Here is a 27,522-nt window from a genome sequence, read left to right as displayed (position 1 = left end):
TTTGGTCTTTATTTATTTGTTGTATTTTTTTTCATCTTTTCTCCCTTCAGAGAGTCCCCCTTAAAATTTCTTGCAGGGCTGGTTAAGTGGTCACAAACTCCTTTAATTTTTGTTTGTCTGGGAAACTTTATCTCTCCTTCTATTTTGAATGACAGCCTTGCTGGATAAAGAATTCTTGGCTGCATATTTTTCTGAGTCAGCACATTGAATATATCCTGCCACTCCTTTCTGGCCTGCCAGGTTTCTGTGGGTAGGTCTGCTGCAAACCTGATATGTCTTCTCTTGTAGGTAAAGGACTTTTTGTCCCTTGATGCTTTCATGATTCTCTCCTTGCCTTAGTATTTTGTGAATTTGACTATGATATGGCTTGTTGATGGTTGGCTTTTGTTGAATCTAATGGGAGTCCTCTGTGCTTCCTGGATTTTGATGTCTGTGTCTTTTCCCAGGTTAGGAAAATTTTCTGCCATGATTTGCTCACACAACCCTTTTACCCCTGCTTCTCTCTCTTCTTCTTCTGGGGCCCCTATGATTATGATGTTCCTTTTTAATGAGTCACTGATTTCTCTAATTCTTAAATCATGCTCTTGCCTTAATATCTCTCTTTTTTCCTGCTTTATTATTCTCCATAAGTTTGTCTCGTATATCGCTGATTCTCTGTTCTGGCTCATCCATCCTTGCGATCATGGCATCCATTCGAGATTGTAGCTTAGTTATAACATTTTTAATTTCATTCTGGCTATTTTTTACTTCTTTTATCTCTGCAGAAAGATATTCTAATCTATTTCTGACTCCAGCTAGTATTCTTATTATCATGATTCTAAATTCTGGTCCAGACATCTTGCTTGTATCTGTGTTGGTTAAGTCCCTGGGTGTCGTTTCTTTGTGCTCTTTCTTTTGGGGTGAATACCTTCGTTTCATCATTTTGAAGGGAGAAAAGGAATTAATGAGGTAAAAAATTAAAATTTAAAAAACATTAAAATTAAAAAAATTAAAAACTCACACACACACACAAATCGAATAAATGATGCTAGATCCTAGGTGTGTTTTGGTCTGAGTGTTCAAAGTGGCTTGATAGATTAGAGAAAAAAGGGGAAAGAAAGAACAAAAAGGAAATCATTTCAAAATCTGAAAAAAATGAATACACGGAGGTAGACTAAAATGAAATGATGAAAGTAAAATAGAATTTGAAAAAAAATCACACAAAAGTGAAAATATACTAAAAAAGTTGAAAAGTATTTTTAATAAAAATTGAAAATAAAAATGAGTTTTTTCCTCTTTCTGTATTCAAGAAAAAGAAAAGAGACAAAAAAAGGAGAAAAAAGGAAAAACAAGAAAGAAAGAAAATTGAATAGATGTATCAGTGAACAAACTGAAATATGACTGAAATTACTTCATTTTCCCCTAGAAGTCAAACTATGAAGCACTTTATAGTCCATAAACTAAGCGTGTGGAGAGACTTGTGTTCCTGAAGAGCAACGTTGGCCCAGTTGGGCGGGGCTTGGTGTAACAGCTCCATTCTCCACCAGACGGTGCTGTTTAGCTTACTGGGGTGGATTGTTATGGCGCTTGTAGGTGTGTATGCACATGCACGGGAGTGGTGAAAATGGCATCACCCAGCTACCCAGTCTCTAGTATCAGAACTCTGTTCTCCCCGATCCGCAATCATGCACCTGTCCTTTGTGTTTGGCTTCCATCCACTCCCTGCTCTTACACAGTCTGTGACCAAGCCCCAGGCTGCACCTCCCTCCTGAGTTTTGTCTCAGATGTGGCTGTTTTTCCAGATCCCTTACTTCTGAGGGACTGCAGATTTGACCCATTCTGCCCCTCTGTGGAAGGGTCTCACCGAGCAATGGCCAGGTGCCAGCCACACCCAGGAATGTTTGCAGGACCGTGCTGCTGCTGATGCCCAGAGACTGCGGCCGGATGCCAGACTGCCCCAGAAAAAGTTCACGTGATAGTTTAGCAGCAGTGTTTCAGGGATTATGGAAAATCACAACACACATCTGGCACCAGCCTTCACCCTTAACGACCTTGTTCCAGCACCAGCAAATGTGGTTGTTCTCCCAGGTTCACTGGGACCTTGCCTTTGGGGGACCCACACAGCCTCTACCAGGTGTCTTCTCAGCAGGGGAACCAACTATCCCCATGTGGCCCTAAGACCTCTGGACTCTTGGAGATTCACCCTTCCCACCAGAGCACTGCCAGATATTGAGCTGTGGAGTTTCAGACTCTGTGCTCCCCCTGTTTATAGAGTCTTAATGGAATTTAAACCCTCTCCTTTCTCCTTTCTCCCTTTTTGGTTCAGTCCCTGCGGCTGTTTACACTTTTTCACTTTCTCTCCAGCTGCTTTGGGGGGGTGCTTTTCCTGTACTCTCCCCCATCTCCATCCTCTCTCTGCATGCAAAAGTGGCTCCCTGCCCTCCACAGCTTCTCTCTCCCCTAGTTTACCTCTCTGCGTGAGTACCTACTGAGTTCTGTGGTTCAGGTTGTGCAGATTGTTGTGTTAATCTTCAGATCAGTTTTCTAGGTGTGCAGGAGGTTTAGTGTTGGTTCGGCTGTATTTTATGGATGCAAGATGCACAAAAAACTTACAGCTGTTCTGCCATCTTGTCTCCTCTCCTCCAAGCACTGTAACTTCTTTATGCCATGATGTTCTTGTCTATGAAATGGGATCATTATACTCACCTTCTGCACTCCCACTTATTTGTTGTAAAATTATACAAGGTAATGCAAGACTGTATCATAAAAGCCATATTTTAGGAAATTTAACTACATGCTGGGTACATATTACCTTGTTAATAGTATCTTAGCTTGGGTTCTCCAAAAGCAGAGCCTGAGTCAAGAATTTGGATGCAGGTAGCTCATTTAGGAGGTGATCATGGGAGCAGGAGGGAATATTTAGGGGAAGTGAGGCAGGGAATGACAACAGGTGTCATCAGTGTCACTGCTGTAGGAATGGGGACTGGATTCTACTACATCCTCCTGAGAAAGTGCACAATTTTCCACCCGAAGGATGAGGGAGTGCATTTATCCAGGGGTTCCTATACTCCATTAGTTAAGATTTGTCCCTGGGGGCACCAACCCCCTGCAATTTTGAGCTGCACTTATGCTTCCGAGAAGGCACTGAAACAGGTGGTGAAATGAGACACAGCTTGCATTTGAGATGGGACACTGTCAGCTTGAGCCTTAGCTTGCATGACACTGTCCCCTATAGCTGAGATCAGGGGTACATGTGACAAGAGGCTGTGACCCAGGACATCCTGGCAGCATCTGCTACAAATATAGAGCTGTTGCAGGGTCCAGAATATACTAAACATTCAGTAACCAGTAGATATTACTCTATGTCTCTGACTTTGTTCTGTCTTAGATGGCTAACTTCTCAAGGGCAAACACGAGTTTTTTCCTCCTTTATTTCCTCTTCCTCTTCTTTCTTTTCTTCTCTTTTCCTCTAATGTTTGTTCTTTCTCCTCCTTCTCTTTCTTTTTCTTTGCTCTCCTTTTCCTCCTGTTCCTTTCCATTTCTTTTTTCTCCTCCTCTCTTTCCTCTCTCCCATCCTCTTTTACCTACTAGCTAATATTTATGTATCCATAACATTTTAAATGTATTAATTCATTCCATCATCACAATAAATCCAGAATTTGCCTCCAGCATTTGTCTGTTTAGGTAGCCTCCCCCCGACATGGTGGCATGTCCTGCTCTGCACCTTCCCCATATTCCTGAGAGCACAAGACATGCACCTGACTTCTGATAATCAGCTTATAGGCCTTAATTTCCTCATGACAAATGGATCAGGTACCCTCTTTCTCATGGTCATGAGGCTTGAAAATTGGTAAATGTTCAACACTGGCTCACTAAAAAAATTCCCTGGGTTTGTAGCATTTATTGATTTTTATGGTGTGAATACTCCTACCGTTGGCAATTTGAAGCCAATGTGATGCCGCTGAATGCAAAGTTGGGAAGGGATGTGCAGTATCACACTGTTATATGGTATTTCTACCATACAGATAAAATAGATTTACATGATCTAAACAGCATAGATACTAGTAAAATCTAGTAAAATAATTAGGAAATTATGAGTTTCAAATAGTTATTACCTTTGTCCTTAAGATAATTTATTTAAAATTATGTGATTTTTAATATTGGCTGTGTTTAGCAACTAACTTGCAAAACTCCTGAAAGTCTTACAATCAACTCTCACAAGGTGCTATGAGCTGGTTCCAGTATATACCACTGCTCAAAGGGATAATGCGTGGTAATCATGGATTCTAAGTGTGGCTGTGGTTATTACTATAGTTAAGAACTCAAGTCAGGGACTCAGGAAAATGGCAACTATGCCCTGGAATGCAGAGTGTCTCATTTGTCTTAGGCTGGCACCCAACCCTGTGGATGATGCAGGACTGCTCTCCTTCGCTACATTTTCCTGGCTTACACCAGTGATGGTTAGGGGCTATAAGCATACACTGACTGCGGACACCCTGCCCCCGATGTCACCATATGACTCATCAGACACCAATGCCAAAAGGTACGAGGATTCACTTGGGTTACCTCAGGAGAGGAGCTCACCCTATGAAGAGCCCTTTGTGTGCACCCATTTCCTGGGTGTGGAAATGGACACCTCCAGGTCACTGGTGGCCCTCCTCAGTGGCTGCTCTGTAAAGCAGGATTGGGCTGACTCAACTTATTTGGGGAGGCAAGAATTGGGGAGATTTGGTGTGTAAAAAGGATTGATTGAGAGCTATTGCCTGAGGCTCAGGACCATGCTGGCTGGGTTGTTGGTGAATTGTAGGAGCACTACAACAGGATGAGGGTGACCAGAATTTCACTTCACACTAAGCTGGCCAGACCCACCTGGGCTGCTGCTGCAGGCAGCTCTAGGCATTGCATTTTGCTTTAAAAATCATTTTTGGGATTTTGGGGCACTTGGGTGGCTCAGTCAGTTGAGCGTCCAACTTCAGCTCAGGTCATGATCTCACAGTTTGTGAGTTCAAGCCCTACATCAGGCTCTGTGCTGACATTGTAGCCTGGAGCCTGCTTTGGATTCTGTCTCCCTCACTCTTTGCTCCTCCCCTGCTCATGCTCTGTCTCTCTCTATCTCAAAAATAAATAAGCATTAAAAAATCATTATTGAGCTTTTATATTGCAAAGTATGTTTAGGTTGAACCAAATGAAGCCACCAATATTTGACAGTTTTGATTTGCAAAAAATGTAACTTTCATTGATTCTACCTAATTAATATTCATTCTAATGTTAAAGCAACAAACATTTAAGAAGTGGGAGTATCCCCACCATACTCCAACTCTGATCCCCACAGGTCAGCATTGTTAAATGTTGGTGTTGATGTATCCAAAATTTTTCTACTCTGATTAAGCACACTCTGTGCGCTGATCTGCTGATCAGTACCTCTTCTTATTCCCCCTACTTACATGTCATGGGTTTTTTCTTTAAACACAGTGAAGCACACTATATATTTAACAACTTTGCTGTTTTTAGTAAGCATTTACAAACACTTTTCTATGTCAGCATAAGTATAAAGACATTAATTCTTTCTACCATCTGCATTGACCTTTAATGTTGCTATGAATCATAATGTCTTAATGGAAAAATTCTCAAAGCCTTCTTCTGCACTTGTTTCTTCTGGGAGTCTTCTTATCTTTGGCCACAGGGGGTAAAGTGCAAGGCATTGCCTGAAGTATGTGCTCAAAGGGATAGGAGCTTTAATCATGGTCTTGCAATTGTTTCTACAGTTGTGCTTTCCCTCATCTGTGTGTTGTATACATTTAATTCAATGAAAGTTTCCCAAAATCTACACTCCAGAGCAAGTTGCTAGTGAGCTCAGAGAGAAGGGGCTGGACTGGACCAGTGCCTGTGTAGTATTGGATTTTCCTTCTATTTCTCTGGACAGTACTTCCTGTCTGTTTTTAATGTTTCCTTCCATCTACCCAGCATCAATTTGGATCCTCTTCTCTTCCATTCTATGCCTGTTCCTAGGTGAACTTACCCACTTCAAAGACAACACCATATGCAACCTTAACAACAGGCTACTTCAATCCATGCATCTGTTCCAGACTCTGAATTCATATGCCCAGCATCCAATTGGACAGTTGCACTTGAATGACTCACAAGCATCTTATATCTAAAGCTGTGATCTTTTTTAAAATTTATTTTTATTTTTATTTTTATTTTGTTTTTTAATTTACATCCAAATTCGTTAGCATATAGTGCAACAATGATTTCAGGAGTAGATTTCTTAATGCTCTTACCCATTTAGCCCATCGCCCCTCCCATCTCCCCCCCGCCCCCAATAACCCTCAGCTTGTTCTCCATATTTAAGGGTCTCTTATGCTTTGTCCCCCTCCCTGTTTTTATATTATTTTTGCTTCCCTTCCCTTATGTTCATCTGTTCTGTGTCTTAAAGTCCTCATATGAGTGAAGTCTTTCTTTTGTCTGACTAATTTTGCTTAGCATAATACCCTCTAGTTCTGTTTACGTAGTTGCAAATGGCAAGGTTTCATTCTTTTTGATTGCTGAGTAATGCTCCATTGTATATATGTACCACATCTTCTTTATCCATTAATCCATCGATGGACATTTGGGCTCTTTCCATACTTTGGCTATTGTTGATAGTGCTGCTATAAACATTGGGGTGCATGTGCCCCTTCGAAACAGCACACCTGTATCCCTTGGATAAATACCTAGTAGTGTAATTGCTGGGTCATAGGGTAGTTCTATTTTTAACTTTTTGAGAAACACTCCATACTGTTTTCCAGAATGGCTACACCAGCTTGCATTCCCACCAGCAATGCAAAAGAGATCCTCTTTCTCTGCATCCTCGCCAACATCTGTTGTTGCCTGAGTTGTTAATGTTAGCCATTCTGATAGGTGTAAGGTGGTATCTCATTGTGGTTTTGATTTGTATTTCCCTGATGATGAGTGATGTGGAGCATTTTTTTCATGTGTCGGTTGGCCATCTGGATGTCTTCTTTGGAGAAGTGTCTATTCATGTCTTTTGCCCATTTCTTCACTGGATTATTTGGTTTTTTTGGGTGTTGAGTTTGGCAAGTTCTTTATAGATTTTGGATACTAACCCTTTATCTGATATGTCATTTGCAAATATCTTATCCCATTCTGTCAGTTGCCTTTTAGTTTTGCTGACTGTTTCCTTCCCTGTGGAAGCTTTTTATTTTGATGAGGTCCCAATAGCTCATTTTTGCTTTTGTTTCCCTTGCCTCCGGAGATGTGTTGAGTAAGAAGTTGCTGCGGCCAAGATCAAAGAGGTTTTAGCCTGCTTTCTCCTCGAGAATTTTGATGGCTTCCTGTCTTACATTGAGGTCTTTCATCCATTTGAGTTTATTTTTCTGTGTATGGTGTAAGAAAGTGGTCCAGGTTTGTTCTTCTGCATGTCGCTGTTCAGTTTTCCCAGCACCACTTGCTGAAGAGATTGTGTTTATTCCATTGGATATTTCCTGCTTTGTCAAAGATTAGTTGGCCATACGTTTGTGGGTCCATTTCTGGGTTCTCTATTCTGTTCTATTGATCTGAATGTCTGTTCTTGTGCCAGTACCATACTGTCTTGATGATTATAGTCTAAAGCTGTGTTCTTGATCCAGGGCCCCAACCTGATGATGCTCTTCTCTTCTTCCTCTTTTCCTCTTCTCAACAAACTCCATTCACACAGTTGATCAAGTCAGAAAGTTGGGATCCTTAATTCTCCTTCCCTTTTCTTCCACATCTAGTTCATCAGTTCATTATGTTGTCTCTGTTCATCTTTCCCAAAATCCACTTTTCTTAAATCCAGGCCACTTCTCCCGGGATGTCACAGTCTCCTGCTGTGGTCCCCTGCTTTATCCTTTGTTCCTCCCTATAATCCACTAGTCTCACAGCTACCAGAATGATCTTTTAGATGTGTAAAATATCTTATCACTAGGGCTTAAAAACCTGCAAAGCCTTCCTTTGCTCTTGAAAAGAAACCTAAACTCCTTTCTCAGAATTACGGGTCCCACGGGGTTTGGTTCTGCCTCGCCTCCCAGTATCATGTCAGTCCTTCTCCTTCAGCACACTCTTGTCTCATTGCCCTTCTTTCAGATCTCTGAGATGGACAAACTCCTCCCTGTCCTAGGGAAGATTATTCTTGTCTTTCCTCTGTGCCTCTTTCTTTCTTTCTTTCTTTCTTTCTTTCTTTCTTTCTGCTTTTATCAGAACTGGTGTTGTGCCAGAGATGGGCACTAGGAGCAGGAAATGAAGGCCTGGAAAGTGCCCAAGTGTTAGATACCAGCCTGTGCTTGTGCCAAGGCTTTGCCCCCTGCCCCTCCTGTATCCCATCTGCCCTGGAAAGGAAGAAAGGAGAGTCACTGTTGCTTGTGTGGAGCCACCACTGCCAGGGATGAGGGTTGTGCTGAGCACCTTTGCGAGATTTGTCCATCGAAGTAGCTTCAAACAACAAGTGGAAATGTAAGTCCCTTTCCTTCTTCCTGTTCTTTCATCACAGATTTCGAATCCTTTGGGATGAAGAGGTGGAAAGGGTGGGTCCTGAGAAAGCCTCTCTGGGCCGAGTGGTCTGGAAATTCCAAAGGACGCGTGTTTTGATGGATATTGTGGCCAACATCCTGTGCATTATCATGGCAGCCATAGGGCCGGTGAGTGAGGATGGCCCTTCTTCTGCCTTGTCAAACAGGTCCCCAGACTGACAAAGAATGTCATTAGCTACTTTCTCTACAGGCTGGTGGGTTTAGTACATTGTCATTATCTTTGAGCTCCTTGGGGGAAAATTTTCATAAAGTTAATCCTTGTCAAGCACAGCAGCAACCACTGAAATTAATTAAAAAGTTTGCCTCATAAAATCAGTTTGCTGACATTATCTGAGGCTTCCTATACCAACCTCAACCTCCAGCGGCCCTCTCCTCTCTCCATTGTGCTATTTTACAGACGGTTCTCATTCACCAAATCCTCCAACAGACTGAGAGCATTTCTAGGAATGTCTGGGTTGGCATTGGCCTGTGCATAGCCCTTTTTGCTACTGAGTTTACCAAAGTGCTCTTTTGGGCCCTTGCCTGGGCCATAAATTACCGCACAGCAATCCGGTTGAAGGTGGCCATCTCCACCCTGGTTTTTGAAAACCTGGTGTCCTTCAAGACGCTGGCACACATCTCTGTTGGAGAGGTAAGCTGGTCCAGAGTTTAATTTTAGAAAACGAAATCCTAAATCCTGACTCTGAGTGAGATGTACTTTCTGGATAATGCATATGACTTCCTTCTATTTTTCCAATGTCCTGCCCATTATATCCCATATCCCTGCTAAGTGAAGTGAGGAAGACTCAAAACATGAGAGGAATTCAATGAAGGGAGGGCTCCATTCAAGCTGGAGAATTTGGAAATTCTTCCTTGTTTGAGTTGAGGTAGGGTTTCGGGATGACCTTATCCAATCCCTTTGATTGTTAGTGAGGACACTGAGGCAGTAAGGAACACATCACAGGCATTTAAAGAAAATGAATGAACAATGGATCCAATAATTCTGATTGTATAGTATTTAGGGTGCCAAAGTCATAATAAAGACTACACTTACTGGACTTCAGAACTTATATATTCTCAAGCCCTTGAATCTTAGTGTTAAGATTCTTAGCATTTACACAATAAAATGTTCTTAGTCAAGGGAATCCCAGGTGGCATGAGGTAAGGGACTTGCTTCTTTCTTACAGTTGCTCTTTCAGTATGTCTAAAGCATCTTATGATGAACTCAGCTGCATAGAACAAGAAAATCCAAAATAACAGTAGATTAAGCAAGATGAATTTATTTCACTCTCAAAAGGAGTCTGGACCAGACCAATTCAGGGATGGTATGGGGACTTCTGTATCTTCTTATCTTTCTTTGTCACTATCCTAGCACATGGCTCTCATAATGGTTCAGGATGGATTTTGGAGGTCCAGTCATCCCAACCATGTTTCAGATAGCTGGTAAGAGGAGGGAGAGAAGAGCAAAGATATATGTCCTCTAAGTTGAATTGCTTCCCTTTAAGAATTAATTCCCAAACTCCCGTTTGACATGTGTTACACAGTCACATGGCCACATTCTTTCCACAAAGGAGGCTGAAAAATATAGTCTTTTAGCTGGGCATGCTACTGCTCTGAATAAAGCAGGAAGAAGGAGAGATAGATAAAGGTTAGGCAGCTAGCCATTTCTCCAGTATGCTTTTAGAGGGCAATATTACTCTTCACTGGGACTCTCTGTCCTAAAGATCAGCCTCTCCAAGATCAGATCAGAATGGAACCACAAAACTTATCATGTTGGTCCCCTGGCAACACCCCTCTCCATTTAAGGTAGTTTTTCTTCTCTACTCAGACCCCTCAACCATTCTGAAAGCCTTCAGTTGAGGAAATGTTTGGGTGACACTTCCAAAGCTGAACCTTTGTGCTTTCTTTCCAGGTGCTCAATATACTATCAAGTGATAGTTATTCCTTGTTTGAAGCTGCCTTCTTTTGTCCCTTGCCAGCCACCATCCCGATCCTAATGGCTGTTTGTGCAGTGTATGCCTTTTTCATTCTGGGGCCCACAGCTCTCATTGGGATATCTGTGTACATCATATTCATCCCCATCCAGGTAATGGCAGGTCTTTGCAACTATAAACTGTTGTATGCTTGTATTGTGCACACATGTTCTCAATTGGATAGAAGGCTTTATTTCCAGGGTGTGGACCTGAAGCCTGTGTCCCCATTTTGTGCCTACAGATGTGCTTTCTTTTGTTGGCATATTGCATTTTTTTTAAGAACTTGAATTTGAATGTGCTGGGGGAGAGAGGTATGGCTTTCAGTTTGTCATAGTCTCCAGCACTCTCTTTGCATACTAGCAATTCCTGTGTTTATATCACTTGCCTGATCCCCAGTGGTGTCCTCTGGTCCACATCAGCTACCACAACTCAAGGCAAGGATGACTGAGAATCTCAGTCCAGCTTCCCTTAGAACTTTCCCTGGCACTTATACTCCAATCTCTGGATTTTTAGGCCAACTGCAACTCAGCAATTCTCTCTGAACACTTTTTACCTTGATTTCAGATGTTTATGGCTAAGCTCAATTCAGCTTTTCGAAGATCAGCAATTTCAGTGACAGACAAGCGAGTTCAGACAATGAATGAGTTTCTGACTTGCATCAAGCTGATTAAAATGTATGCCTGGGAGAAATCTTTTACCAATACCATTCAAGGTAGGATGCGCAGGTCTTGAAGAACCACTTACCCTGTAGAATGTACTCTTCTAAGGAGTTCTTAAGGTTCTGGGGCCAGGAATTCCAGAAGGGGGGATGTGGGGCCCCTCTAAGCTGCTTTTCAGGCTTTTTAAGGGATTACAAAGATTTTAATAGACCCAGGTATCTGTTCTGGTGAGCCCAAGGACGTAGCAGGTGAATGACATATGGTTTAGCCTTTAAAAAGACATGTGGATGCTGATACTGACCATTTACCTTTTACAAAAATAACACACTAAAACAATATGAAGAGAGGAAGAGCTATCTCAAGCTATTTCCTCAGCTTAGAAGATGTCTACACACACACACACATATACTCACACTTACATATATAGCTCCTTGCCTGCAGCAACTTCATCATGATTGAATGACCCCCTGACTCGGTATTCTTTCCACAGATAAGAGGATACATATATAGCTTTTTTAAAAAAGATGATATTAAAACCATTTCAATCAAATATAAATGCAAATCTAATTGCAGGAACATTTACATAATTGCTGACATAGACTCAGATGGTTGGCCGGTTAATGATCTGAACCACTGTTACAATTGACTCTCTGGATCTACAATTACACTTTTAGACCAGCATGTAATTGGGCCTGAAGCTGTATATCCGTGTTTTAAGGAGTGACTTTAGAAAGCTTGCTTCTGAGCTTGCCAAAGGAAGTGTCGCAGGTTGGGATGCTGGCAGCCCTATGCGAACTTCCTTGAAGACCCAGACACACTTCCTCACACATTAAACTCACTTTAGTACAATGATTTGATTCCATTTGATTCCATTTGACTTCTTTCAATTTAATTTGATTCAATTTAACCTGAGTCAGTTTAATTCAATAAATATTCACGAACTTCCTACTATGTACAAGGTCATAGGAGATGCACAAAAGGATTAGAAAGAGTCCCTGCTTTTAAGATGATGGGAGTTTGAGCTAACTAAGCTCAATAATAGCTATAAGTTTGTTGGCTCTACCTTTAGAATATATCTGGAATCTGTCTGCTTCTCTTCATTCCACTGTCACTCTAGTGCAAACCAATATTCTCTTCCTTCTGGACTATGGAAAGAAGTTTTAGATGCAACACTTTCTTTTCTCCTTCCCCCTGAAATCCATTATGTTCTCAGAAGCCAGTGTGACCTTTTAAAAATGTCAATCAGATCCTGCCCTTCCCTGCTAAAAATATTTAGTGGCTTCTTATTACACTTAGATTATTCCAATTTAGGACTTTTGATTTAAATCAAATTCCTTTAAATGGCCTATTAGATCCAATGTGATCTGGCCCCTGATGACCTCTATGAGCTCATCACATCTTATCCTAACCCTTGATAACTCGTGTGAGCCCTGTGAACCTCCTATCTTCATTCATGCCTCATGATCTTTGCAGTTACTGTTTCCTCTGCCTGAAATGCTCTCGTGATGGATGTTCATGTTGACTTTGTGCCTTCTCTCGATGTCACTGATCAAAGATGCCTTCTTGACCACAGTCCTAAGCAAGTTCATTCCCTACCAGTTCCTTTAATTCACTTTACCCTGTTCATTTATTTCATATCACCCAACAAATTTGTAATGATAGAATTTGTTTATTTCTTTATTGTCTGTCTCCCTACTGAAAGAGAGCTAAAACGCTGTTTACTCCTATACTTTCCAACACCAAGCACAGCACCTGTCCTACAGTAGACATCAGGTTAAAATTTGTTGAATTAGTGAACATGGATTAACTATAGGTTAAAATCGGGAAAAGGCCATAAGGGAAATGGAGAGAAGCTCCAGGGGGTGAAGGGGTGAGCATATCAGGTTGGAGAGATCAGGAAAAGTGTCATGGTGGAAGTGGCATTTTTTAGAAAGGCCTTGAAGAATAGCAAGGATTCAGACACAAACAGAGCTGGGGAAGACCCCTAGTAGGAGCAAAGGCCTAGAGAAGGATATGCAAGGGTGTGCTTGGGGAAAAGGAGGTGTCTGTGTATTCTAGAGGCAAAGGGCATATGGACACCAGAGTTTTGGATTGCAGTAGAACTGGTTTCCAACTCTGCCTTGACTACTTAAAAGGCAAGTTACTTAACCTGCTATGACTTTCCTGTCCTGCCAGAGAGCATAATAATAGCCTCTTTTTTCACACGGTGATGAGCGTGATCTATGAGAACACTGTGCAATGTTCAGAACAGCACTCAGTAAGAATGGCAATGGTGCCCTGTTGCTAGTGTGAAAGGGTTTTTGCAGAAGAGTTTGGAATTAGAGTAAATAACTTTAAACACCAGGAGAAGGAGGCTTGAATTTAATTTGTGAGCAGTGCAGAGGCATGGACCCCAACTGGACTTATGAAAGGCAGAAATGCTCTTGGGCTTTTGTAGATGGTCCTGGGATACAGGAGCCCCAATCTGGCAGCCTTCAGGCTGGCACATGTGCTTTGTATTTAAAACTTCTTTCAGTTAGTTCCCAACGTGTCCCACAAAACGTGGAAACGTGTCCCACAAAATTCCAGATCCCAGACTTTAGAACAGTTGAAGATCTGATGACCCTGGATGCTCTGCACTGAGAGGTGGCTGCCCCTTTCACTGAGGCATGTGGTCCCCATTTTGCCACATTCCACACCCTCCTTCTGGTCTTACTCTCTGTCCACTCCCTTCATTTACATTACTTGCCTGGCATCTGTAGGCATCCAAGTGTATGAATCCTGACACAGATTCAGGATTGCAAGAGACCTCAGACACCATCCAATATGGCAGCTGACAACACTAAGCTTCCAGTTTGTTCCCAGAGCTTTCTGTGCTTACTCTAATTTAAACTTCACTACCAGAGTCCTTAACACTCACTTGCAGGAGGATCAGGCAAAGGTAAATACATTTCTTCTCTTTTTCTTTTTAATGTTTATTTATTTATTTGAGAGCGAGAGAGAGAAGGGAGAAGGAGAAGAGAAAGAGATAGCACTAGTGGGGAGGGGCAAAGAGAGAAGGAGAGAGAGAATCCCAAGTAGGCTCCACACTGTCAGCAGAGTTTGACATAGGACTCAAGCCCACAAACCGTGAGATCATGTTTTGAGCCCAAATCAAGAGTCGGATGCTTAACTGACTGAGCCACCCAGGTGCCCCAAGGATAGATGCATTTCTTAGTGCTGCAAAATAAGTCCATCATGGACCATTTTCTATTTACAGATATAAGGAAGAGGGAAAGGAAATTACTGGAAAAAGCTGGATTTGTTCAAAGTGGAAACTCAGCCCTGGCCTCCATTGCATCTACCATAGCCATTGTATTGACATTCACCTGCCACATCCTCTTGAGACGCAGGCTCACCGCCCCAGTGGTAAGAACCATCTCTAGAGCTGGCCTCCTTCATATTCCAACACTGGACAGTGCCAGCTGGGAAGCTCCTCCTCGCCTTTTCCCAGCACTGGCATCAGAGTACTCAATCACAGAAGGGCCAGAATTCTACCATGACTTTTAAAAACAAGTGCTTGGACTGACAAGGAGCCCAGGAGAGCCTAACGGTGACTCTCATCTAGTCTAAGTGCAGGGGCAGTAGTTAATATTAGAACACAATTTTACATTTGGAAAACAAAACTGAAATCAAATGATCACTGGGCTATTTTATTCATATTTATTCATACATATTACAATAAGGAAACTTTGTGGGAGTTTTCTGGGTGGGAGCAGTCATAGGTACTGGGAGACATAGTGTGGTGTTAGGGTCAGAATCCCCCTTGTTTAAATACCAACTCTGTTACTATGACAGAGGGCAATTCATTCAACCTCTCTTGCTTGGTTTTATTATCTGTAAATGGGGTTATAATAGTCCCTGTGGTTGTGAGGACTGAAGGAGCTCTTTTATGTAAGGCACGTGGAACAGCGCCTGGTACATTGTAAATGCCATGTAAGTGTTTGTTGTTCTTATTAGCCTGATGCTCACCCAGCCCAGGATAATTTGGGCTGAAAGCCTCAGAGGGAGAGTTAGGATAAATGTGAGATACTCAGGTTTTTTATAAGGGGGCCTGTGCATTCAAAGGTAAAGAAACTGGGCTAGATGGGAAACAGCCCCTGGCTGAAATAAACAAACAGCTGAGATATTAAATCTAGTGTCTGAAGGGTAAGTGAATGGATGAAAGTCAATAAAAACAAGACAAAAAAAGAACAAAACCCAGAGAGAATGAAATAAGCAAGTGTGCTCACAGAGCAATAGTTGCACCAAAAATCATGGATCTTGAGGGGAAGGGGGATGTTTGAGAAGGCAAATGCTTTTGGTAGGGCATCTGTTGTGAGGCTGTCAGTCCTGTTACTGCCCTGTTTTTCTTTGTGAGGTGCTTTTATTTTTTCAGGTTCTTTACACAGAGTTTAGTCACACACTCTGGGGCTTGAATTCAGTCATGAGCCCAAAGCCAGAATAAATGGCAATGACATACCAAAGTCTCAACAGAATGCTTCTCAATTATTGTGACTATGTTCTATGATCCCAAACAGAAACAATTCTTTCCTCAGGAATGCACCGAAGAAAATTTAAAACCAAACTGATTGCACATGGTTAATATTTTCAAAAATGATGATTTAGAAGAAATCTAGAGGAGGAACAAGATTCCCCTGAATGCAAGGCTCATACTTCTTCAAATTCAGAATCCCTCACCTCCTCTGTCAGGGCCACATCAGTAGGAGGTCAGCCCCCCAGGTGCTGGCTCACATCAGGCAACCTGAGTGTTCTGTCGACCAAGGCTTGGGCTTTCTGAGCCAAGATAGTACTCTGGGACTTGGGGGAGCTGAGTTCTCTTTGGGGATGGATTTGGGACCAGATGTGATGAAGGGAGCATTATTCATTGTCCCCTTACAGAACTAATGAGGATTAGTTGAAGCCCAGGGCTCTGTCCATGGGGCCCATTCAGCAGCAGGCAGGATCACTCTGTATTTGTTGATGGAAGTTGTGTTATTAATTTCTTAAATGGGTGGTTAGGGAGAAGCTGCTAATTACAAGTCAGGCAGATGAGAAGATGAAATCTGGGAGATGAGATCATGCACCCCTGGGGCACCAATGGAGCGAGGAAACTTGTCTTCATTGAGGCTGTATGATGTTAACCACCTACCAGGCAGGACTCAGTGAGAAAGGCCCCAGTGAAGAGGGAAGATGGTTTTTGGGAATACCAGTTGAACAGAGATTTTTACACTTGTCCCAAGTGTGTGGGGAGGCAGGGTGTTGAGGCCAGACCTCGGGAGTGGGAGAGTCAGAGGTCACTCTCCAGTAGCTAGCATGGGCCAAGCAGGTCCTTCCAAGAAATTTCTTCCTTCATTCCTGGGGCTAAATATGGTATGGAAAAGGAGGCTCTAGCTCTGAAGGGTCAGAGGACCCTGAAGCAACTGGGGAAAGAGGATAATTTAGGACAATCCATGGGGTTTTGAGTGAAAAGTCTAGGCCAAGTAAGGACGTGGATGGAAAATTCTAGACATTCAGTTAGAGACCTTACTCAGACATTATCACATATTCTCTAGACTTACAGAGGCAAGGGTATAGATCTTCCACCGTTTTGATGAAATTCCAAAGCAAAATAGATTAATATGTTGCTATCCCTACTTTGCTAGACCATGATTTGGGAGTCATGAAATGAAAAAAATGTTCCAGTCAGAATTCCAATTATGTCACCGTTTCTCATCTCAGCAATTATAATTTCCATGGATAGAATGGTTCAGAGCAAAGGCAACACCTCATCCTAAACCTTCTACCTCTCTTTTGTTCTTCAGGCATTTAGTGTGATTGCCATGTTTAATGTAATGAAGTTTTCAATTGCAATCTTGCCTTTCTCGGTCAAAGCAATGGCCGAAGCCAATGTCTCTCTGAGGAGAATGAAGGTATAACTAATGCTGGGTGAGTAGGGAAGAGAGATCTTGTTTTTGGGTGGGAACATTCTCAGATATGGGAAAGCTGTGTCAACCCATTGGAGGGCTGGGTCATTGGTTTGGAGAACACTGGGATAAGACCCTGCATTCAGAGTTGGATCAATAAATGTGCATCAAGGAGGGTACAAGCAAAACTTTATAAGGTGGTCTGCCCTTTGATTAAAAATGAAACAGAGTCTCCATGTGTGGAGATGATGTTCCTGATCCCCTACTCTTTTTCCAAGTCATAAATCTTAAGTTGTTCCAGGAGTAGGGTTGAGTTTGCACTGAGCTATTCCCCACCCCTTTACCTACCTGGTTTGCCCTATGATGCATGTGGTGATGGTAATGATGAAGAGGGTAGTGGGGCACCACATTTATGCACTCAGTTGCTTTATTCATTCATTCATTCAGTCAGTCAGTCAGTCATCAGAGATGTACTGTGTGCTTCCTATATTTAAGGTATTGTAGGAAATGCAAATAAAAGGAAAAGAGAGCTTTTACTCTCAAGAGCCTCCAGTCTCGTGTAGGACCAGGTATCCCAGTCATTGCTATACACAGTAAGGATATGTAACATGCAAGAAGGCATAAAGTGGTTTTGAAGTTCAGGCAAGGGAAGGAAAAGGAGGAGGGTGTTGCAGAGAAGAGAACAGCATGTTTAGACATGTGTGAATTAATTGAATGATTTTATTCAGCATTCTGGAAGTCACTTTAGGCATCAGAGATGCTTGTATCCCTTACTATTCACATTCAAGTAATCAAGGGCCCTTGTGAGTCACTTCCTGCTCACTGTGTTTCCTCAATTTTAAGAGGCACTGTTTGTAAGATTGAGTTGTAAAGTGGTATTATCAAGTCAATACTTTCTGAACAACACCCAAGAATGAACACCATCATATTAGCTGTATATATTATGATATCAGATAATTTAGACTAGAGAAACAATGCTATTTCTTGACTCCTCAACTTCTTTGTCCCTGCTGCCATCACTGAATTATCACGGTGACTTATGAACCAATTTCCCTTTTCTGTTGTTGTTCTTCTTAAATCCTCATTGCACTCAGCCCCCAGAGAGCTATTGAAATTTTGGTCTGACCACTGATATTCACCTGCTTGAAACCCTTGAGTCCTTGTTCCCTCCAGGACTGAACCTGAGCCTTCCATCAGCAGGTCCTCAATTATGTCTCCACCTGATTTCCTATCCCCTTCCTACCTTGAGCTCTATGGTAATCCTGAATTGCTTGTTTCATGTCCTCACCCTAATAAACCATGCTATTGAATGTTTCCTTGCCTTTGCTAATGCCATACCTTTTGTTATAAGGCTCTCATCTCCTCTTCCTTCCCTCATTTTTGCCTGTCAGCACCTGTACAGACTCAGCTCAGGCACCAATACATAGACCTCAGGATGGGGAGCCAAGTGTCCCTTCTTTGGCAGTTACAGTGTTTTGTTCTTGTCACATTTCACTGAAATGATTGTGTATGTTCCCATCCTCCCCTAGGCTGTAATCTATTTAAGGACAAGAATCATGCCTTATTCATAATTTCATTTCTTATGTTTACCACAGAATTTGGCACAGGGTAGACACTTGGCAAATGTTTTGTTGAACTGAGCTGAGTGGGTACTAGGAAGAAGGCATGGCAGAGGCTGAGCATGTGACCTTGGTTTAATAAGTGTTAATGCCAGGCAATGAAGCCACCACCCAAAGACTAGAAAAAGCTGATTACCTTGGGCATGAGGAAAAAATGTAGCTGAGATCAGCATTCTCCAATGTGGGTGACCCACATAGACTTTGTGGATAAAGAGGCATCTGTCCTAGATAGCATGAGCTAGTACACTATTTCTGCTGCAGCTTCTCCTAGGGGAATATCTTCCCTAAATATCCTAAGTAGAATTGCCAAGATTATGGTTTTGGGTCATTAGAAGATATATTGGGATGATTCTTGTAAATGCATAATGTCTGCCCAGTTAATTTTGTCTCTTTAATCTTAGAAAATTCTCGTAGATAAAAACCCCCCATCTTACATCACCCAACCAGAAGACCCAGATACTGTCTTGCTTTTAGCAAATGCCACCTTGACATGGGATCAAGCAACCAGCAGAAAAAGTGATCCAAAGAAAGTGCAGAACCAGAAAAAGTGTTTTCTTAAGAAACAGAGGCTAGAGACATACAGTGTGAGATCATCAGCCCAGGAAGTTGCTGGCCCAGAGGAGCAAAGTGGTAGCCCCACATCGGTTCTGCACAATATAAGCTTTGTGGTGAGAAAGGTGGGTATGTGTTCTATAGGTATGCCTTCTATCTTTCCTCCTTGTATCACACAACTATACTTTATCAAGACCTAACATGATTTGTTTGAGCTGGAGGTGGTGTGGGGATGTCTCTAGACTGTTTTCTTTCCCCAATTTTAAACTTAAAAATTTTTTTTACATGTTTATTTATATTTGAGAGAGAGAGAGAGAGCAGGGGAGGGGCAGAGAGAGATGGAGACAGAAACTGAAGCAGGCTTCAGTCTCTGAGCTGTCAGCACATAGCCCAGTGCAGAGCTCAAATTCATAAGCTGTGAGATGACCTGAGCCAAAGTTGGATGCGTAACCAACTGAGCCTCCCAGGCACCCCCCCCAATTTTAAAACTATGTACATGGGTAATGGAGACATTCTCTTCAAGCTGACAAAACATGATAGTTGTAACAGTACTGATATTTAAACTCCAAAGGAGCCAGTTGCAATTTTGAATGGACAATCTATTTCAGGTGGCTAGGCTCAAATTGGCTATCTTTTGTAAATCTTTTTGGATTTGTTCTTAATTTCACACTGGAGTACTATGATAGATAATAACTGACAATTATGAATACTTATTATTTACCAGGTACACAACTAACTCATTTAACCACCCCAATAACCCTAAGAGATAGGTACTATATGTATTCCCACTTTATGATTGAGAAAACTGACACAAAGGGAGGTTAAATAAATCACCCAAGGTCATACTGCTAGCAAGTGGCAGAAGACAGCTTCACATTCAGGGCACCTGGCCCCAGAGTCTGTGCTCTTAAGCACCATGCTTGTTAAAAGCAAGTAAGATCAACAAGCAACCCAGCAAAGGAAGCCAGCCAGAGCCTGTTGGCTGCTCCCCTCAGGAATGGGGAATAGAGTCTTAGACAAAGATCTACATTTAGGGAATGTTTGGCTTCTGCATGTGATTCTCTTGCACTGGGAACTCAGCAGCAGTGCTCCTGGGATGGCAGTGTTTGCCGATTTTGCTGCTGAGGGCTCAGCATTAATTCTATGCCTAGTATTTTAATTTCCCATCTTGTTGACTCACCCTTTCTGGTGTGAGCACTATGGAAGGAGAGGTTCCTACTTATTATGCAACGCTAAGCTCAATAGCTGGTGTAGAGTAGTATTCATTTGGCTGGGTGTAATTGATCTAGGTTCTCTGTTAAGTCCTACTGGGTGCAGCCCACTTTGCTTTCTCATGCCCTTCCCCCTGCTTATGATGTGCAGCACCTGGATTGTTCCAACCAGGCCTTTGGAATTGCTCCAGAGTGGCTTCAGTGAACTACTCTTGTGTTTTAAAGAAGCTGCCTTTTAGCCCCCTAGTGGCCTTCCTTCTCATTATGTCAATGACTCTTGCTTGGGCTTGTGCATCAAGGACATGGTCAATGTTTTCTGAAACAAGTTGAAGACAGTGGGAACAACACAGTGTTGTGTGGATTAAGGTTATGCCTCCAGAACCTGATGTACCTGGGGTCCAGTCCCAGCCACTTGCCAGCTGTGTGACCTTGAGTATATTGCCTAACCTCTTGGAGCCTCTCTTCCTTTATGGGCTCAATGGATATTTTAAAAATAACATGACTTCACAAGGTCGGTGTGAGGACTGAAAGAGATACTATACAAAAATGCTAAGCCCATAGTAAGTCTCAACTTATGTTAGCTATTGTCGCCTTTTTCCTCTCACAGTCAAAAATCCAGCTTAAGTGTTGCCCTTAAATATTCTAAATTCAGAGCACCCATGTTTTTTCCAAATTTAGTTCTAGGATTCCATTGGACTATAGCCTCCTTGAGGTCAGGGTGTGTATCTGTCTTGTTCACAGGTTGTGACCTTATACCAAGGCAAGTGCCTGGCATGCATTAGGCACCCAAAGGTGTTTTCTGAATGGACAGATGAATAATCAGAAACCCAGGGGCTGCAAGTCTCATGGGTTTTCTCCTGAAGACAAGGTTGGATCTAGAAGGCTAGAGACCTGGCCCCAGGTGGTGGATAGAATTCAAAAGAGAGTCAAATGCCTAGAATCTGGATCCAGACCCATGATCTCTTTGTCCCAAACTCTTTGTAATGCACCAATTCCTTAAAGACATTTTAGTGGAATTAAAATGGATCAGCTTTGGGACACTTGGGTGGCTCAGTCAGCTGAGCATCCAACTTTGGCTCAGGTCATGATCTTGCAGTTTGTAGCCCCAAGCCCCACATCGGGCTTGCTGCTGTCAGTGCAAAGCCCACTTGGGATCCTCTGTCCCCCTCTCTCTGCCCTTTCTTTGCTTGTGCTCTCCCAAAGATAAATATAAATGGATCAGCTGCACTTATCTGCAGCATCAATGATAATGTGGACTGCATAAGGCAGGGATCACATCTGTCTTGATCACTACTTTATCCTCAGTGCTTAGCATGATGCCTGCTGTTCCATAAAGTCTTGTCAAAGAAATTCATGATGACAGGAGCTATCTTCATGTGCTGAAGGTGGCAGACAGGCGATGGGAAAGGAGCTGTATCTGGCTCCATCATGGGCATCTTTGCTCTAAGAGATCACGGAGAGCAGGTCTTAATGAGAATGCTCTTAGTTGTTCCATCTGCAGCACTGCTTGCACTCTTTGCTTGAACACAAGAGTGGTCACATGTCCGCCAAAAGTCTCCACATGGATTCTTGCTCTGCCTGCCCTGGTTTCCCTCCAGAGATCTACATGGTTTACTACTTCACCTCCTTCAGGTCTACTAAAATGTCACCTGTAGCAAATCCTGTCCGTGACCCATCTGTGTGTCCTAGCCACCTTCCAACTGCCAAATCTGTATCTATGCCAGAGAGCCCTCCCCATCACCCAAAAAGCACCAGGACATTGACAGCCAGGGGAGCAGCTCTCAAACACTGTTGACTATTTATACTTTACTCCCTCAGCCGTTGGAGTGGGAGGGATAGAACCACTCTAAGTTTCCCAGAATTTGTTAGCAGGATTGAACTTCATTTGCCTCCCATGGGAGCTAAAATAATTGTACACCCTTGATGGGTCACCTTCCCCCTCCCCTGACACCTCACAAATGAACTACCTTCATTCAAATCTTTGATTCAGGGTCTGTTTCTGGGAGAACTCAAGCTAAGACATTTACCTTTCTAGTAACGTTCCCCCCATCCTCATCTCCTCCCTACCTCCTCCCTACTTTATGAGTTTCCATGGCAGGTACCTGACATACTCCATATTTTACTTACTTATTTGGTTGACTACTGGTCCCCTCAACTAAAACATAAGCTTCATGAGGGCAGACCGAAATGGTTGTCTGTCATATTCATTACTCTGTTGTGCTGTTGCTACTGTCCAGAACAGCACCTGGCACTTACAATGATTTGTGGCAGAATTAATAAATCTGCAGCTGTAGAATAATCCATGAACCCAAAGTGTTGGAATAGAATAACTGCTTAGCAATTTCAGGTTATGCTTCAGTGTGGTGGAAGGATACTTTAAATTATTTTTTAATGTTTATTTTTGAGAGAGAGGCAGAGACAGAGACAGAGACAGAGAGAGACAGAGAGTAGGCTGGGAGAGGAGCAGAGAGAGAAAGGGAGACACAGAATCCAAAGTAGGCTCCAGGCTCTAAGCTGTCAGCACAGAGCCCGATGCAGGGCTCGAACTCACAAACCACAAGATCATGACCTTAGCTGAAGTTGGATGCTCAACCGACTGAGCCATCCAGGGGCCCCAAGTGGAGGATACTTTAAAAATTACTTTTGAAAAGCACTCAACTCTCTGTACTTCAAAGGCTACCTATGTCCCTCTGGGTTGTGCAGCCTTTAAATTCTATTAGATTTGCTTTCCTGGAGTGTAAGCATGGGACAATACTCCTGTAAAGTCCTGTGTGTCCCAGACCAGCATAAGGCTGTTTTGCATCAGTGCTTGTATGTGATTTCTAGAAGTCCTCTGGGCACTCTGCTGTGCTGTGCCAAGGAAAACACTTAATTAAGATGTAGGTTCCTGTATTGTCCAGGCTGTATATTAGGTTTGGGGTGTGAGACTGTAACTGCCACCTTTTAGAGCTAGCAGTGGCCCTTTGGCCAGCAGAGTTTGGAGGCAACACTTTCATACCAAGACTCTCTAAAAACTGGGGAAATGACTGTGTCTTTTTTTTCTGTTTCTCTGATAGGGGAAGATCTTGGGAATATGTGGGAATGTTGGAAGTGGAAAGAGCTCCCTCATTGCAGCTCTCCTAGGACAGGTAAACTGTGAAGACAGAACATTGACATGACACTGAAATGTCAGGTTCCCTACCTGCCGTGTTTGGGATCCTCTGAGAACAGTGGACCCAGTGGCTGGGCTCAGCTGCACTGGACACTGTGAAGACAGTTGATAGTGATTTTCAGGGGGTTAATGTTCTCAGTGGCTCCATGCCTCTTGTCCATGTATGGCTGAGCTTTTCACACACTCTTGGGTTTGTCTCCTAAGGACATGTGTTAAACACTGACTGCTTCCTTGTCTAGAACACCACCTTTGTCAAAGGAAGAGGAAAGTCATTAAATCCATGTTTTTTCCCATGACTTGGGCCATCCTGATTAGAAAGGCCAGTAAGTCAACTTGGTAGGGAAGGACCAAGAAACCTAAGACTCACCATGACTCTAGATATGTTTTTCCCTTTGTCCATCTCCATATCCCCAGTGTCTGCCCACAGCAGCAGCTCAGTCAAGCCTTCTTTGATGGAGTGGCTGAATGCATGCATCAACTAACACAGCAATGTGCCCTCAACTTCTCTGCAGACCTCATGGTAGGCACAAGGAGGAGCCCAGGGGTCTTGTCCTTTGTCTGCTATTTCTAGCTGTGTGACCCCAGCAAAATGCCAGGCCAATTATTGTATTCACAAGGCTCTAAATTGATATAGTTTCTCATCCCAAATGAATGAATATTAAGTCCTCTTTCTTCCCACAATGTTGTTCCTAGAGAGAAGCTTGGGTGCCTGTAGTTGGGAGAGGAGGAACCTCTGAAGAAATGAGGACACCAGGCTCAGAAGAACCTTCTAGAATAGGGTGACTTCTTTTGGCCTCAGCTGACTCATTTCTAGAAAGAGTGACAACTTCTTCCCTGTCCGAAGGAGGAGGTTGGGGGATTGGAGCAGAATCCCATGAGCTCCTAAGGTTACTTATGCCCTGGGATTCTGTTGTGTGTGCCTGTCATAAATAGCCCTAGAGTCAGCAGGTGTGTTACAGGTGACTCATCCCAATTGTCTATCGAATAACATGAGGCTCTCCACAGAATCCCATAAAAGATGAGCCAACTTCTGCTCAGATATCTCCAGCAATGGAGAACTAATTATTTCACAGCCAGTTCCCTCTTTGGAGAGTTTTGATATATGGAAGTGGAGTTTGCCTCCTTTTAACTTCTACCCTTTTTTCTGCTCCTTTGGAATCTCTCAGAGAAAAGAGAATCTATCTCCCATGTAACAGTGGTGAGATTAGATACCTCACCATAGTCACTGGGATCGGGGGTGGCAGGGTGGCTGATGAGTGGACTCTAGACTGCCTATGTTCAACACCTGCCTCAGCCTCATGCTCATTATTTAATCTTGGGTAAGTAACTGAGCCTCTCTGAACCTCAGTTTCCTTGTCCGTAAAATGGGGCTTAGGAGGGTTGTGGTGAGGATTAAATAAGATAATGTATATAATAGTTATAGGATAATTCCCAGGGCCAATCATGGTGACCAGCATTTTGTATGCACTTAACCCAGTGCCTGGCATAGCCCCTATTTATTTTGCCTATTGTTATTACCATTATTGTCATTATCTTTTTCTCTTCTCCAAGTCTAATGTTCTCTGTCTCTTGGGACATTCCTGAGGTGAAATTGTGTCCCATCCCTTGACCTTGGCTATCTTCCTTTCCTGTCCACAACACACAGCTGCTGCTGCATCAGCCCTGAGCACCACGGCATCTCTTGCATATGTCCTCTCCTGACAGCTTTGAACATGGCTTCACCACCAGCTGTCAGATGCCCACAGTGTGGTATCATCTTAAGTGCACTTATGTACTTGGGGTCACAAACTAGAGCACATGCAAGTTTGTAATTGGATTGTTCAATGTGCTACATGAAATTGGATTTCCACTCCTCTTGAAGAATGAGAAATTCTGGCTGCACCAGGCCTGCATCCTTGGCACCAGGCCCTGCACCAAGTGTGCAGACTGAATCGAGGCTGCTTCCTTGAGACAGAACACACCAGGACCACCATCCATAGCCATGTAGGCTATGCCCTGCCCCTGGGGCCTGGCTGAGGGGGGTGGGATGTAGCCAGTGCACCTGCAAAAGGAAGCCTTTGTGATGTTGAGTCCTCTCAGAAGGCATCTTGTTCTGGCTGCACTAAGGTGCCATGTGGCCTCTCCAGCCTACAGCAGGACTCACCACTGCCTCTTCTGTGACATTCCTCCCTGGCCCCTTGTAGGTTTTTGATTTTGAGACCATCATTCTACACATCTGGTCTTTGCAGTATGTGGACAAGACATCTTGTTGACCCTCTTGCGCCATCATAATTAATGTTCATAGAATAAGTGGGTGACAAGTGTGCAGTGGGTCCCTGAAGAGAAGTCTGTGAGGATTGGCTTCTGAAGGCATTCTGGTCTTGTTACTCCAGATGCAGTTACAGCAAGGGATCGTGGCACTCAATGGGACTGTGGCCTATGTTTCCCAGCAAGCATGGATCTTTCATGGAAATGTGAGAGAAAACATACTATTTGGAGAAAAGTATGATCACCAAAGGTAATATTAACTTTGAAAGCATGAGGCCCTTCAGTATTTGATTCCTTCTGCTACAGATGCCTATGCCATTGGTAATGATTGCTAAGTGGGTTCCTTTAATGAATTCTGATTAAACATTCATCAGAGCCAAGTGGATGTTGGTTTTTCTCTTCCTAACCCAAGAGTTCAGGAGAGGCGCCTTCTGCAGACCTGTGATCACACTCTAAGAAATGGATGGAATCGGCACTTCATTCCCAGCACACAGTAGCATATGTTCTGAGGTTCTCTGTGAGAGTGCATATGTTGTCTGACTGGAGAAAGATATATCTGGCAATTTGCTTTAGGCCAAGTAACCAAAACTGCTCAAAATTGTGAGCAGCAAGTACACAATTAATCAGCTCTGAAATTATTAATTGACATCAGTCAACCACAAGAATATATTGCTGTTAATGTCCTCAAAATTATCTAATGGAATAAAAACAAAGTTCATGTCATAATTTTTGTATACACTTTGTGCCATTATCTTTAAGCTGTGGAAAATAATAGCTTTCTATGGTTCTCTTCTGGGTTTGGTATGCTGCTGTGTACATTCTCTCTCTAATGAGAATTCTATAAACACCCATTTAGGGAGATTCTGGCATCATATCCCCATTTTACAGATGACGAAGCTGAAGCTTAGAAGGAGAGTTGACCTGCCCAAGGTCAAGGCTATTAAATGGCAGTGATTGAGTCCTGAATGCCAGGGCAACATCATTTATTCTCACTGGTGTTTCCTGACATCTGGGTCCCCCTGAAACCTCCCTAAGCTCCATGATGCTAAAGTAAAGACCAGTGGAGTTGGCTTTCAAAATCTGGCTGTCAGCTTTCCAGTCATGGTCTGGACTTTCATGTCTTATTTTTTGAATGCACAAGCTGTCCTTGCTGACTGACATTGGCCAGCATGTGTGAGTTCCCAGCAAGAGGTCTATTACTTCCTCTCATCTTTCCTGGCCATGGCATCCTGCTGCCAGGAGGCTCAAGAGTGGCAGGAAGTTCTGATCAGTGCAGGAGTCCTTGGCACCAGTTGCACTGCTCTGCTCAGCATTTCCTGGCCTGACTTTACCTGTGCCTCTTCCCTGCCCCACCTGGAATTGCTTTTCTTTCTTCGGTAGCAGGCTAGTAGGAGGTATTCCTATCCTTATCACTTAGAATGTCAGGGAAAATATTTACAAAATACCTGCAATATGCAGGACCATGAAGGATTATGGGGGACAGAAGGGTGGTTCAGATGCGTCATTGCCCCTCAGATGTTCAAGTCCGGGAAGGGGCTATAAGAGATGTATAGAAATAACAGTGCACCAAGAAGGAATGTGCCAAGTGGCAGGAGGCTGTGCTGGATTGTTCAGTGACAGCAGAAATCATGAGAGGGAAGAGAGGGTAGTGCTTGAATTGGGCCTGGTAGGGTGGATTAAGCATCCTTTGTATGTGGCATCTC

At 43.0% G+C, this 27,522-nt stretch overlaps 1 protein-coding gene across 1 annotated transcript in view; it reads left to right on the top strand.

The window, feature by feature from the left end:
• Window positions 1-27,522, top strand: part of ABCC12 (ATP binding cassette subfamily C member 12) — a 97,559-nt gene that overhangs the window by 26,296 nt on the left and 43,741 nt on the right. Inside the window, exons 3-12 of the mRNA XM_043599141.1 lie at window positions 4,367-4,522; window positions 8,486-8,633; window positions 8,923-9,156; window positions 10,417-10,590; window positions 11,042-11,189; window positions 14,375-14,523; window positions 16,938-17,045; window positions 19,060-19,335; window positions 23,478-23,549; window positions 25,945-26,069. Coding sequence (XP_043455076.1) covers window positions 4,367-4,522; window positions 8,486-8,633; window positions 8,923-9,156; window positions 10,417-10,590; window positions 11,042-11,189; window positions 14,375-14,523; window positions 16,938-17,045; window positions 19,060-19,335; window positions 23,478-23,549; window positions 25,945-26,069 — 1,590 coding nt within the window. The remainder of the gene's footprint in view (window positions 1-4,366; window positions 4,523-8,485; window positions 8,634-8,922; window positions 9,157-10,416; window positions 10,591-11,041; window positions 11,190-14,374; window positions 14,524-16,937; window positions 17,046-19,059; window positions 19,336-23,477; window positions 23,550-25,944; window positions 26,070-27,522) is intronic.

Source organism: Prionailurus bengalensis, chromosome E2 (assembly GCF_016509475.1).
Source record: "Prionailurus bengalensis isolate Pbe53 chromosome E2, Fcat_Pben_1.1_paternal_pri, whole genome shotgun sequence".
NCBI classification, from domain to species: domain Eukaryota; kingdom Metazoa; phylum Chordata; class Mammalia; order Carnivora; family Felidae; genus Prionailurus; species Prionailurus bengalensis.
Note: the sequence above shows the minus strand (reverse complement) of the source record. Positions and strands in the feature narration are given on the sequence as shown.